The sequence below is a fragment of the Lepisma saccharinum genome, chromosome 7 (assembly GCF_977018435.1).
Source record: "Lepisma saccharinum chromosome 7, izLepSacc3.1, whole genome shotgun sequence".
NCBI lineage: Eukaryota > Metazoa > Arthropoda > Insecta > Zygentoma > Lepismatidae > Lepisma > Lepisma saccharinum.
Window position 1 is genome coordinate 7412018 of NC_139235.1, and position 14333 is coordinate 7426350.

General features: G+C 41.6%; 1 protein-coding gene across 7 annotated transcripts in view; it reads left to right on the forward strand.

Annotated features, from left to right (window-relative positions):
• cic (Putative transcription factor capicua) overlaps positions 1 to 14333 on the forward strand; it is a 99657-nt gene that overhangs the window by 76827 nt on the left and 8497 nt on the right. For all 7 annotated transcript variants that reach the window (XM_083124922.1, XM_083124927.1, XM_083124921.1 and 4 more), the window contains exons 19-22: positions 6943 to 7090; positions 8554 to 8689; positions 10914 to 11059; positions 12956 to 13063. In XM_083124922.1, the coding sequence (XP_082981048.1) occupies positions 6943 to 7090; positions 8554 to 8689; positions 10914 to 11059; positions 12956 to 13063 (538 nt within the window). The remainder of the gene's footprint in view (positions 1 to 6942; positions 7091 to 8553; positions 8690 to 10913; positions 11060 to 12955; positions 13064 to 14333) is intronic.

Here is a 14333-nt window from a genome sequence, read left to right on the forward strand (position 1 = left end):
CGATATTCAACCCAATATTCGCCCCCTAGCGATAAATTTTGCTGCCGAACTAACCCTAACCATGTACAAATCACAGCTCCGCCGGACTCGAGAACTCTCGATTTCCATCCAGTCCCTCACCAAAATCCTCCTACTGACCCCAGGCAACAACAACAACCAAATAAACACACTCTGGAACCTCTCCCAGTCCATTGCCCACAACCTGAACCAAAAACACCTGCAAAAACTTTCCATTCTCTGCAGACAAGCCCTGAATGCAGGATGCACCCTCCCCCTCCCCCTCCCACCACAACACCAACCCAAAACCACATGTCCCTTACTTCCAGACCCACCCTTGCCGCTACCCACTCCACCCCAACCTACCATCTCTAACCCTGCCCCTCCCTCCCACCACACCACAGCAGAGCACCAGTCCTCGGACAAAAGATCCCCCCAGCATACTGACATTCCTCACCCCCAACCACCCACTGACTGCACCTTCATCTTGAACCTTTCCAACCACAACCTCACCACCACCGAAATTGACGTACTTTCCAAAGGTCTTACCTTCTCCCCAGCCTCCACCCCTAACAATTTCCGGCTATTATTTGACATACAAACTTTCGCCCGCAGACTTAGGTGGACATACTTTTGGGCCAAGAATCCCCCCTCCAAAGCTAATCCTTCTGACATACATCCCAGTCTCCTCCAATTCTGCCCCCCTTCCCCCCATGATCCCCCCTCCCTCCCCAACAACCACCCCCTCGAAAGATACATCACCTCTGTTGTCAACAATGTTTCCGACAGTACATACCTCCAAAACCCCTCTTCCCACCACAATCTAACCCCAGCCCAGCACCAAGCCCTCCGGTCCCTCCGCAACAACCCAGACATCAAAATCCTCCCCGCTGATAAAGGGTCCACCACAGTAGTCATGAACTCCTCTGACTACGTGGCGGAAGCCTCCCGTCAACTCTCTGATTCATTGACCTACAAGCCCACCACGGTTGATTCATCTACCACACACCTAGACAAAATTCGGGATTTTGTCCTCTCCCGAGGACCCCCTGAAGGCCTATCCAATTCCACCATCTCCTCACTCATACCTGACAACCCCCGCACCCCCACTTTCTACCTCCTCCCGAAAATTCACAAACCTAACAACCCCGGGAGACCCATTGTGTCCAGCTACAATTCACCCACTGAACGCATTTCAGCCTTCCTAGACTCTCACCTCCAACCCCTCGTCCAAGCCCTGCCCTCCTACCTCCGTGACACCAACCACCTCCTCAACATCATCCAAAACTTACCATCCCTACCACCCAACACCATCCTCACAACAGTTGATGTCACATCCCTTTACACCAATATTCCCCATGCCCATGGCCTCCGTGCCACGGAATCATTCCTTAACAGCCGACCCAAACCCCACAATCCCAGCACTCACTTCCTGATTCAACTAGCCAACCTTGTACTTACCTGCAACAACTTCTGCTTCGGTGACCAACATTACCTGCAGATACGTGGCACAGCTATGGGTACCCGCATGGCCCCCTCTTATGCCAACCTGTTCATGGGCAGGCTGGAACAGGAATTCCTTGACTCCCAGCAACTGAAACCACTCCTCTGGCTAGATTCATTGATGACATTTTTCTCCTCTGGACACATGGCGAACCCTCCCTCACAACATTCCTAAACCGACTCAATGAGTTCAGCACCCTCAAATTCACCTGGTTCCACTCCAAAGACCAAGTGACCTTCCTCGATGTGGACATCCACATTGTGGGAGACCACTTGGAAACATCCATACATATCAAACCAACCAACCACCTCCAGTATCTCCACTACTCCAGCTCACACCCCTACCACACCAAAAAAGCCATCCCATTTTCCCTAGCCCTCAGAGGCCAGCGCCTCAACTCATCCCCCTCATCCCGCCAAAACTACAACCTACGCCTGCACCAAGCCCTAACCAACCGTGGCTACCCCTCCACCCTCATCAACAAACAAATCACTAGAGCTAACTCCCACAACCGCACCAAACAACCCAAAACCAACCCTCCAACTCTGATCACCCAATACCACCCTCACATTATGAAAATCAGACATACCCTCCACTCCCTCCTCCCCATCCTGCACAGCGATCCCGAGACCAGAGACATCTTTCGGGAAAAACCCAGGGTCGTCTTCCGTCGCCCCCCCATACTCATCACCTCCCCCACCCTCCTGATCCCTACAGCGGCAGGTGAGTTCACCCTCATCTGTCAAATCTGCGGCAACTTCTACCTAGGCGAAACCTCCACCCCCTTGAATCTAAGGATAAATAATCACCGTTCCTCCACCCAAAACTCCGATTTCACAGTTGCCATCCACACCAACAGCCATAACACCACCTTCAATAACTGCTTCCGTGTTGCCATCATCCACCTTTTACCCCCCCGCTCTGACACATCTTTCCGCAGGCGATGGGAAAGGGCCTATATAGCAGGCATGCACGCCACTATACCCCCCGGACTCAACCTAGCCAACCAGTAACTCTTTCCTCTCCTCCCCGAAACTACCCACCCACCTGACAGTAAACACTGGCTAAAGTATTTCGTGTTTCCTTTCAACTGTTTCTCGCAACACTGACCGTAGAGACGCTACGGTCAGTATTCTGTGCCTCTACTCAAAGTGTCGTCGATCTTTTATCTACCGTCTTGAAAATGCGACTCAGATCGCGAAATATTGAATTATTTCTATTCGTGTGGTAAGTGTTTACTGTCTCCTTCATTATTTGTATTTATCCGCCCTTCTGGCACCATTTCTAACCCTATTCCTGTATATATATATATATATATATATATATAAAAATCAAATAAGGTAAAAGGAAACACTCACCGGACAGTAGGAAAATTCAAAATTTTCGCTAATTTATAGCATCATCAGTGTGAGAAGAAACAGAAGACGGAACCGGAAGTTGGGGTCCTGCAGAGTTGCCAGGTCCCCATTGAAGAAGAAGCGGTGCGTAGAACGAAAAAAACACTGTTTCGTCACCAGGCTCGTCGTAAACTGTGAGTGGGTAGGATGAGTTGGGCGGGAGGGTGGGTGAGGGTTGGGCATTACTGGTTGGCCTTGTTCAGGCCAGGTGGAGTGGTTGCACTCATGGCCGATATATAGGCCCTCTCCCATCTTTTGCGAACAGAACAAAAGATGGGAGAGGGCCTATATATCGGCCATGAGTGCAACCACTCCACCTGGCCTGAACAAGGCCAACCAGTAATGCCCAACCCTCACCCACCCTCCCGCCCAACTCATCCTACCCACTCACAGTTTACGACGAGCCTGGTGACGAAACAGTGTTTTTTTCGTTCTACGCACCGCTTCTTCTTCAATGGGGACCTGGCAACTCTGCAGGTCCCCAACTTCCGGTTCCGTCTTCTGTTTCTTCTCACACTGATGATGCTATAAATTAGCGAAAATTTTGAATTTTCCTACTGTCCGGTGAGTGTTTCCTTTTACCTTCTTTGATTTATATATATATATATATATATATATATATATTATATACTATATAATACTATATAATCCTAAGTCATTGCAAATAATGTTGCGAAGAGTTTCACGACTACCCCGAAAATTAATTTCTTTCTTTAATTTCGAAAGCACTTTTTTTACTGTTGGCACTTCATGTTCAACCGTATAAAAATTACCAATAGTTCTTCTAATCAAACACTTGTCAAAGTCGTCTACAACAATTCTACGCTTTTCGGCAGACATGTGCTTACCTGGTGTCGTAAATTTCCCCCCGGAATTTCCTTCCTTTCTAATTTTCTTAATGAAAGTGTCCGACATTTGAACTGCAGCCGCCGCACGCTTTGTAGTTTGATTAACTGGAAACGTGTAACTTCCTTTTCTCACTGCGTTGTCAAAAAATTTAACAACATTCGAAATCACCTCTTGGCTCTCACTATGTACGGTTTTGCCCTTCATTTCGGTACAAACAACGTACACAACAGACGCACTCGAACTCAATTGACCTTTTTTCCATGTAAGTTTGGCAACATTGAAAGGGTGTCAGAAGTCGAGCAGTCCTTGCTACCCCCCACCTCCCACCCGACCTAACCCTCGATCAGCTGTACACAATCACTGTCAAGATAGCTTGCACCTTAGTATAGAGAGTTATGGCCATGTGAACGAACGAAGATCATATTTTAAACTTGGATCGGGAAAGGATCACTGGAAAATTCCATTGCAGGAAGACGGTTCAACACTTGATCGTGATCTGGGAATATCAAAACGAGTTTATCTTCTGATCGACCATTCACCACCGTTTTGGTGTCTGATCCTGGTTCACATTACTGACGCTTCGACTGCAGGCAGTTGTTGAATATAAAAAGAGTGGAAAGTGATATCGAGGGCGTTCAAATGCTAGAGATTGGATGTACAATGCTGATAATTCGATAACTGTGTAAACTAAAAACTGCCAAAATAATAATAATAATTTGTGGTTCTGTGGTGCAAAGTCGTAATGTTTCTAAATACTGTACTTTCTATCCTAGAACACAAAACATATATTAAAATAAATGTCATATATTACATGCAAGTGCAAGGTAAATTAGAACAGAGCAATGTTACGATATTGCTACATGGTGTTGGAAATATGATTGTGTAAATTTACGAAAATACATGTTACTGGCTATTTACACGACATGACAATATAAATATATAAGAATTAAGAAATGAAAAATTCAAATACTAAATACTTACCACAGTACAGTAATAATAATATCTCTATTGAGCGTGCAAGGTTCAGCGTACGCTGTTCTTTCAAAATTGAATGCATTTCGTAAGGCATTAAGGTCCCGTAGAAGAAGGTTCCATGCTTTCTCCTTCTCCTTCTGTCAGTTCTTTTTTAATATTATTATTTCTTTACACTATACTACATCCTTGTACTCGTCAACAAGGTTGGTCAGTACATTTATCAAATTCAGATAAGTTTGCGGCTTGAATTACTTTCTTCTCCTACATGTTGATACTTTAACACATCACACTACTCTATGCGGTTGATTGTAATTTTTTTTTTAGCCAATCAATCAGGTATAGCCTTACAAATTAATCTCGGATCAGTTGAATGGAATCTCGTGAACTTTGATTTTCGTTGGTGCAATGCAAATCTTTAAACAAAGTTCATTAGAGTGGATTAAAATTGGTCTCGTTCATCTGAACTTCGAAATAATCTGCGTTGGTGCACACGGCCGTTAGTTAGTTAGTCAAAGTAGTTAAGAGCATTCATTAATTTTAATATATACATTTTCCATTTTAGTTGTGTCATAGCGTAGTTTTAATTTTAAATGTTCATATTTTCATATGAGATAATTATTTAATCACAAAATCAACTTTCCCCCACAGTGTTGTTGCAAAAATAAAGAAAATTTTGCATTTTGCATAATTTCCAGGATATTTAGACTCCTTGAAACTGTTATTCGTCATTTTTTGCCGCCTCTGAAAGACGCTCCAGAAAATCATTTGCCAGTATCAGTGATTAACTTTCAACCAACACTTTCTGATACCAATACCTAGCTCCGCCCTACTTTCAATAGTGTGTGTTTGTCTCTCTCCCTCCCTCCCTCCCCCCTTTTTTTGGGGGGACACTATTGCTTGGCATGTAGGTAAGTATGTACCACGATGTCTACCAGTCAAGAAAAAGTAAATAAATCAACAAGTAGGTCAAAAAGTCAATTATTAAGTAAAGAAATTATACTTGTGGTCAAGAATTTTTGCTAGCACAAGGACTGATTAATTGATTTAGTTTACTTTATTTCACTTTTCTGCCCTTTAGGCTAATCGCGAAGATGAGGATGAATGGTGGTAACATAAAATGGATGAAGAGTCGATCACAAATATATAGGGATGACAACACGAGCCTCGCTTGTCTCCCAAATGTAGTACAGCATGCATTAATAGATAAACAAGTCTAATTGTCTTGTTAAATACAGCTTCAGTTTTCATCTTAACTGGCCTTTGGTTGGGGGTTATCATGAAAAAGATTTATTTCCTTAAATGCTTAATTTCCAACTTTACCTATGTAGGAGTCATATAAATAAAGGTTAAGAAAAATGAAAAAAGGTCATGAATTGTGGATTTGGTATTTTGGTAGACACCCTGTGTACTTGCTTCCTTTTGGTACGATGTGTGTCAGGACTTACTTCCTTTTGGTATGAGGCGTGTCAGGAAAGTAAAGATACAACAGATATGTATCTTAGGGAAAATATGTAGGGCAAAAGTTGACAACACTGATAAGAACGTTGATCCTTACTCTTTCCAGTAGCGTTCATTCGGCAATGCTGTGGTGAGTCTTTTGTGAGTCACATGTGCTGGATATCGCTGCGGCAATAAAGAATCCCACCAAATGCGAAGTGTGGGCTCTGATACAGTTTCTCCAAGAAAGAGGCAAATAACCAGCAGACATTCATCGTCAACAAAGGCACAACACTACGTCATCACATTTGGACGATTCATAATGTTCCCATAAACTGCCACAATTTGATGTGAATGTCGGCTGGACATTAGCCTTTTGCCTGGGGAACCCCATCACAGTCAGCACTTCGCAATAGGCTGGATTCTTTATCACCGCAGCCATTTCCAGCACATGTGATTCACACAAGACTCAGTGCAGCACTGCCGAATGACCGCTACTGGAAAGAGTAAGGATCAAGGTTACTGTCAGTGTTGTCAACTTTTGCCCTACATATTTCCCCTAAGATACATATATATCCGTTGTATCTTTACTTTCCTGACATGCCTCGTATATTATGGAAACTTCCATACCTGTTTTTTTGAAAATTATTATTGTAGATTTCCCTCATGAGAATGTCACAAAGTTTTGATTTAGTTTTTTATCAGTATTTCTTGCCCTGATTTTATTTCATTGTTCTCTTTTCTTACCTCATAATCTTGTATATTTTTTTCTCTCTGTTTCAGAATTGCATTCCATCTTCACCACGAGTAACTTTATCATCTCATGGAGATAGTTACTGTGTGGATTATGGGTCAACTTCTGAAGAGTTTGTTTTGGCTCCTACGCCTGCCCAACTGGGAAGGGCTCCTTTGCAGAGGAGGCAGTCCAAAGGTGAGAAGAAGAAGTGGTTGTAATTTTCAGGGGCGAAAAATGGGCAGTAAAGTACGAGGGAGAGTCGAACGTAAACCTTAAAAGTCTGATAAAAATTATATGACAGACTGTTAGGTCAAATTTACATCAGGTATCAACTGTTATTTACAAAACGACCTCAAGGATGCAACACTGATCAAATGAGCTTCACAACACCATTTTCGCCATTTTTAAAGATGGTGCATCCTTGACACACATGCACCAGTGAAGAGCAGTGGTCTCTTGCCCTCTGAAAGCCTAAAACTTTCAGAAATTCTCTGGCAAATGAAAATTCAATATCTCTCTTTATGATTACAAATGGAGGGAAAAGTACGGCAATGGCTTCAGTTCGCAGGCAGATGGGTGGAATTGCCTTTGCAATGGGTCATAAGTGACTGTGCATGCATCCCAAAGATTCTTGTTCTTGAGGTATACAACCGCTAACTCGAGACTTGAAAATATATGTGGATCAGCAATGGATGTAGGCAGCAAACTTGTGCAACTCTACATGCAAGAATCTACCAGATAAAAAAGAAAACAAATTAAGGTTTTAATTTGACTGTCCCTTGCAACGTCCGTACCCCCTATATGCAATTACCACACTCTAAACACTTCAATCAGGAGGACGGCAAAAGTATACCCATAAGTGCTAACTTTTTACCAGTCTTTGAACATAGACTCAAATATCTCATGTCATGAAATTGTTGAAGGGGCAGCCGGGATTCAAACCTGGGACCCCTGACATCATAGTGTACTGTGCGAATCACTCTGCCGCAAAGGTTGATGGCCAGTGTCTGCAAATAAAATTGAACCTATATTTTATGATACCAGTATTGGCCGAAACATTAGAATTGGTATCTCGGCACTAGTGAAACTTTGCTGTAAAAGATAAGGGTGAAGTTCGCTGTGCACATAGCACCATGCCATGAAGGCACATTAAGGCTATATATGGGGGGGGGGGGGGTTGTTAAGGGACTCACATTTTCTCGCTCTTGCCATTTTGGAGGTGATGTGATCAGCACCATACTCCAGCCATCTTTAGCTCCCAGGTACCCATTGATTTGAGGCTGAGTGAGCCCCAGAGCTGCTTTATGTCTGGACAAGGCTGGATAAATTACGCCCTTGGATGATCACCCACACCGGGAATCGAACCCTGGTCTCCTGCATGGCAGTCAGATGCCCTACTGACTGACCAGCATGAGAACTTTTAGGTGCAAATAGAATTGTTTTCAGCTGAATATGCAAGACCATGAAGGTGACACTTTTTCTTCAAAACAAGATTGTAAATTATGTCTAGACAGTACATCTAAACATTGACTTAAAACAGACTATGGCACATCACAACCTACTATTATATCAGTTATGACTCAGCCATGCACAGTAAATATTTTTTATTATCACTGTGAATCAATGTGTGTGTGTGTCATCATCTTTATCGTCAACAGCATCTTCTTCATCTGATGGCACTCCAAACCAAGAGGATGAGAAGTCAGATGCAATGAATCCATCTAACGAAGTTCCATCTTCACCAAGCACCAAGAAGAGCTTCTTCAAGAAGAATGTTGAAGATGGAATGGACAGGTAAAGTCATTTTATTCATAAAGCTCGTTCTTGAAACTCAAAAATATATTTAGTTTTGGCCTGTGTATTCTGGTGCCAAGCCAAATGACACATTTGTGTGCCATGAGGTGATATATTTTAACATGTGACTTTGGGTACATACTGCATCCTTGTTTGTTCTGGAGATTGTTGTTTGTATTGTTACTTGAGCTTTGTGTTTACTAATTTTGTTGAATAGGAGGTGAGGGGAGCCCCAAACTTTTAAATGTGCACGTCTGTGCATAGCTTTTAACTACACTGCTTTTCTTATCTATGTCAGAAGTTTTGCAAGTGGAAAGACATTATGTTCAGCATAGGGATTATTTTAAGTGCATATCAACCAATATTGAGGGGAAGGGAGTTGGCAAATAACTACCTCAGAAAGGCTCAGGAAGAGTTAGCTTTGACCAGACCTTGGTTCATCTGCAACACTTTGTTCAAATTTTTTGTTCAGTTTCCACACTTGTTGCTGTGTTGGTGAAGGCACATCAGGAAACTTGGCACGAAAACCTGCCAGCACTTCGGTTGTATCCTTATCATGTTTCCACCACAATTGAAGCATGCACACACGCTGTTCTGTTGTGTACTTATGTGCCATTGCAGTTTTCGACACGTCACAGACCAGAACTTGCTTGCAAACAACAAACAACCACACTACAAGAAGCCAGAGACTCAACTGTCGACAAAAGAATAACGAGTGCATTGTTCCCAGTGTCACAAGACAATGTTACCAACCGTATACCTAAAAAATATTACTTAGCACAAGAAGGACATACACTATTGTAATATATTATCAATGTGCTTTTTGGGTAAACTGACTTCTGCACCACCCTGTATATGGAAATGGAAGCTGCCCAATGAAAGGAAAGGAAATTAACAACATTTCAACAGTAGAAATGAAGTGCTAAGAAACTAGTTGGTAAAATATGAAGAGACAGAGATCAAAATTAGAGCTGGAACAAACATTAATTGAAAAACAACTTGTTGAAAGTCAGGTGAAGTGGTTTGGTCATGTAATCAGGATGCCACAAGCGACAGGCAATGAGACATGCAGAATTCACTCCAAAGTGGCAAGAGACGAGCGACAAGAGCCCTTTCAGTCTAAAGCAATACATTCACCATACATGAGCAAACCATGAACTGAGGCAACACGATGAACGGTATTGAGAAAACAGCCATTCCGAGCGACACGTGTAGCTTATCATGTTTCTTTAGTTCGAAAGGTTCAATTGATTACTGAGGGTTCGCTTCCAAGCAATATGTGTCGCTTGTTGCTTGTCGCCTGTTGCTTCAGTGTGAAATCACCCTTAGGCATTTCTGGAGACAAGATCAGAAGGAAGGGATTGGGGGACATGCTGAAACACATTCCAAGAGATGAAAAAGATGACCAAGAACAGAATAGAAAGGAAACAGTGAAGCACTCCCAATACTGCAAGAGCACAATGCATGGAGAAGGAAAAGGAGGATAGTATAGTTCTGAATCATGCCTCATTTCATTCAGCACAGATCAGGCTACAAAATTGTGATCATTGAGGATCTACATGTTTCAGTTCTTTAAAAAAGAAAGATGATGTGTTAGTTGAACTTGAAAACAACCCACTGTTTTGTATTGCAGCAAGATGGAGTTCCTCCACATTATGGACGTGATGTTCGATTTTTTTTAGATGACACATTTGAAGAGTGGATAGGACACCGTGTGATAACATTGATTGGCCTGCACGTTCTTGTGATTTGACGCTATGCAATTTTGTTTTGTGGGGAATTGTTAAGGATATTGTATACTCATCATCACCGGCAGATTTGGATGCACTGAAAGACTCAATTATCAATGCGTTTCATTTCATCAACAATGATACAAGTTTACTGCATTCTATTTGCAATTCTGTTGTTGATTGTTGCACACAATGTATTGCAAACAATGGAGAACACTTTGAACAAAAGCACTGAACCTGGAATCTTGTGTATCTACTTGTATTTTGTATGTATACTTGAATTTTGTACATAAACTTGAATTTGTGTGTGGGTAAACTAACTTCTGCTCCACCCTGTACACTCGACATATATCAAATCAAACTTCCCTTTGTTTGAACCATGCAATCAATCCACAGCTATCTTTGCATGCCCACTAATTCTGATAGATTAATTTGTCAGATCCCTAATATATATTATCCAAAATGTTAATTTTTGCATGTATTCCTTTTTTCAGGGTTCTGGAACAAGTTAACTTTGAACAGAAGTTTTCGTCGTTGCCGGAATTCAAACCTGAAGAATGCCAGTCACCAAGTGCATTGTCCGTTCCTTCCAGTCCGCGAGTGTTCGTGCAAAGTTACCGCAAGAAAAGCAGAACATCAAGTGAGTAGATGATAGAGTGAAGAAACTACGGAAGCCTGAAATTCTCAGCCTCTCTGCTTCTTTCATTATTTTTGTAATGAAAGTATTAATAGTATTTGTGTCTTTTTCTTACACAAATATATTAATGATTCTTTGGTACTTTTGCAAAGAAATTCACCTAACAATTTCCGTGATTCATCATCACCATTCACTGAAATCGATAGGTGAATGTAGTAAATTTTCATAAAAGTCGCATGCAATTATTATATGTGGGTCAATCAAAAAGTTAGTTGCACTAGCATGAAAGAAATAGCATATGGAATATGGACAACAGTTCTTGAATTTACATGAAAGTATACTACCAAAACTACATTTCTACATAATCACAAATTTTGTGTAAACATTTGTCATAGCAAGATACAAGTTTCTCTGTACCTTGTTTCAAGAATTCCCATCCAACTTTCGATAACCATTCGTTGCAGTTTTAACTTCTTCATCTGAATGATACCTCCACTTCACAAGTTCTTCTTTCATAGGCTCAAAGACATGAAAATCGCAGGTGCTAGTTCTGGACTATGATTGGAGTGGATTGATTTGTTGTTTTAAGTCCACTTTATGCACAGTAAGGCTAATCGGGACTGGGCCTACAGTTTAAAGTGGGATCCGAACCACTATGTGCCTCCACCGGGAATCGAACCCGGGACCCCTTGATTACAAGGTAACGACGCTACCACTGCGCCATCGGGGAGGCCTTCTGGACTATGAATCAGTTCATTAACTTGTTCAACATTATTCCTCTTTGCAGTTCACGGCCTTCTTTCTGGTAGTAGTCTTCAACAGTGCACACCATTTTGCGATCGCCTGATTCGAAATCAACTTTATCACTGTACACTTCATGCAGTTGGCAATGAATCTCAGTACGGTTACACCTTCTTGCCCACAGAAAGCGAGTCACTCTGCACACTTCCAGTTTGGACGGCACTTCCAACTGACATGACATTTTCACCACTTATAACATTTGATCCCTAAGAGCCACAGGTTAACTCCACCTTTTCAAAGGAACTGGGAGCAGTGTTCCCAGCCACGTTCTTTAAAATGTCTCTTTCCAACGGCAAGTGCAACTTATTTTTTGGCTGTCCCTCCTGTATTTGTGTCACAAGTTGTGCTATGAATTTAAGTATTAGGGTAGTATTCTTTCTCTCTCTCTCTCTCTCTCAGCTTTCAGGTATTCTTGTGACAACAGATACTTGTTTGAAATATAAATACTTAAAAAAATATGCTCTAAACATTGGCCATTTGTATATTTGAAAAATACAGTTAGTTATACAAAGGTCAGAATGATTATGTACTGTATTTGTCATTACATCTAAATACATCAGTTTGGTGGGTACCTGAAATAAAATAATCTATTCTGCACAACAATACTAGTATATTTATGTGGAACAATGAGGTTCCCACGAAGTCAAGTGGATAGTGCTCTCACCCTTGGTGCACCCGGCTGCAGGGGAGTAGTAACATTGGTATTTGTCTTGTGAAAAATAATGGAAAATAACTTCCTCAAAACTTGTTTCCAACATATGAAACTGTTACAAACATGTAAGACATGTGGAAATTAAAATAGAAAAGTAAAATTTAGGAAAAATAATTCCAAAAAATTTTAAACTCTTAATTTTGGAAAAACAATAATACTGAAATATCGAGGCCCGAAATCATTGGTATGACCTAGATATTTCAGAATCTGGCTCTGGCCTGAAAAATGTGCATGTTGGTTTCCTAATCTGAGTGATAAAATTAGCGTAATACTTGTCTTAGTGAAGGGGGTGAGAGTATTGGTGCACAATATAAATATTGCTGTGTTACAGTGAAAGTCAAGTGTCATGTTGCATTGTTTATAGTTATGAATATGATTTCTTTCAGCTGCAGATGATGAGCCAGACTCGGACGTAACTTCAACCACCCCAAAATCTGCGAAGTTAGTGGGTTCCACCTTTTTTGGTCCAGATTTTAATGTGGAAGCATTTAGAGGTAAGTTGTTCTAGTATATAACTGTCAATGTTCATTGGACATGTTTTTGTTCGCTTGCCCTAGTGATTCTGTGACAAAGTGTAGGTTATGAATTTCTTCTCATGTTGCAGTTGTAAGCAGACCTTTAAATTGATTATTAAGTTGTTTAAATAAAGCTTATTTGAAATATCATTCATAATATTTCTATAAATAGAGTAATTTTTGAAGAGGTTTTCTCGGGCAATCAGCCAGGTGATTTCCGGAAAGTCTCCATGTTTCCGGAGTGTCTCGTGTTCGAAGTTCTCCATGAAGAAATTGGTTATTGCTGGAGAGAGCGGGGATGCCATTGCCTCTCCGTTGGTCTGTTCATAGTACTTGTCCTTGTAGCTGAAGTATGTTGAAGTCAGTGTATGTTTGAAGAGGCTAATGATATGTGGTGCGAAATTTTGCTCCAACAGTGTTAAAGAATCTTGAAGCGGCAAAGTGCCGCTCCACAGAAACCTTCCGCATTTTACAGATATGTAGACGACACTTTTGTCATCTGGCCGCACGGTGAAGCAGTGCTACAAACATTCCTGAATCACCTCAACAACCAGCACCAGAACATCAAATGCACCATGGAGACAGATATGAACGGACATATCATGTCCATTACTGGACATTCACATCATACACAAACCGGACGGGACCTTAGGACACTGCGTATACAGTGTATACAGGAAACCGACTCGCACCGACCTATACCTCAACACCAAGAGTTTTCACCATCCAGCGCAGCAATCAACAGTACCCTCGACATTGTTTCACCGAGCCATCGCCATCAATGCCACAGAGCACCTGCAAGAGGAAATAAGACACCTGCGCACAGCCTTCAGACAGAATGGATACAGTGAAGGCATTATCAACAAGACGCTAAAGTAACACACAAGAACAACCAACGAACAATGGTTAACACTGTGTTTTTACGCTTGTAATAACCGTAGATTACATGAGAAATAATTCTACAATGCCAGCAATGCGTACATACAAGAAAAACTATTTTTTATTGTTTTCCTTAATTTTTGACTTTTTCATTGTTGAGAAAATGTTGCCTCAGACAGATATTGGGTTGCATCTAAACTAGAAACGTACGTACTCTGCTCCCCAAGGCAATTTAGCTGTGTTTCATCTTCTACTGTCTTGGGATATGCTACATAATTGCAAAGCCCCATTCTGGTGTGGGAGCAAGATATTGGATGATCCAAAACTAGCCCGTAAAACACAATGTAGCCTCTTCCCCATAAAAGTTCAC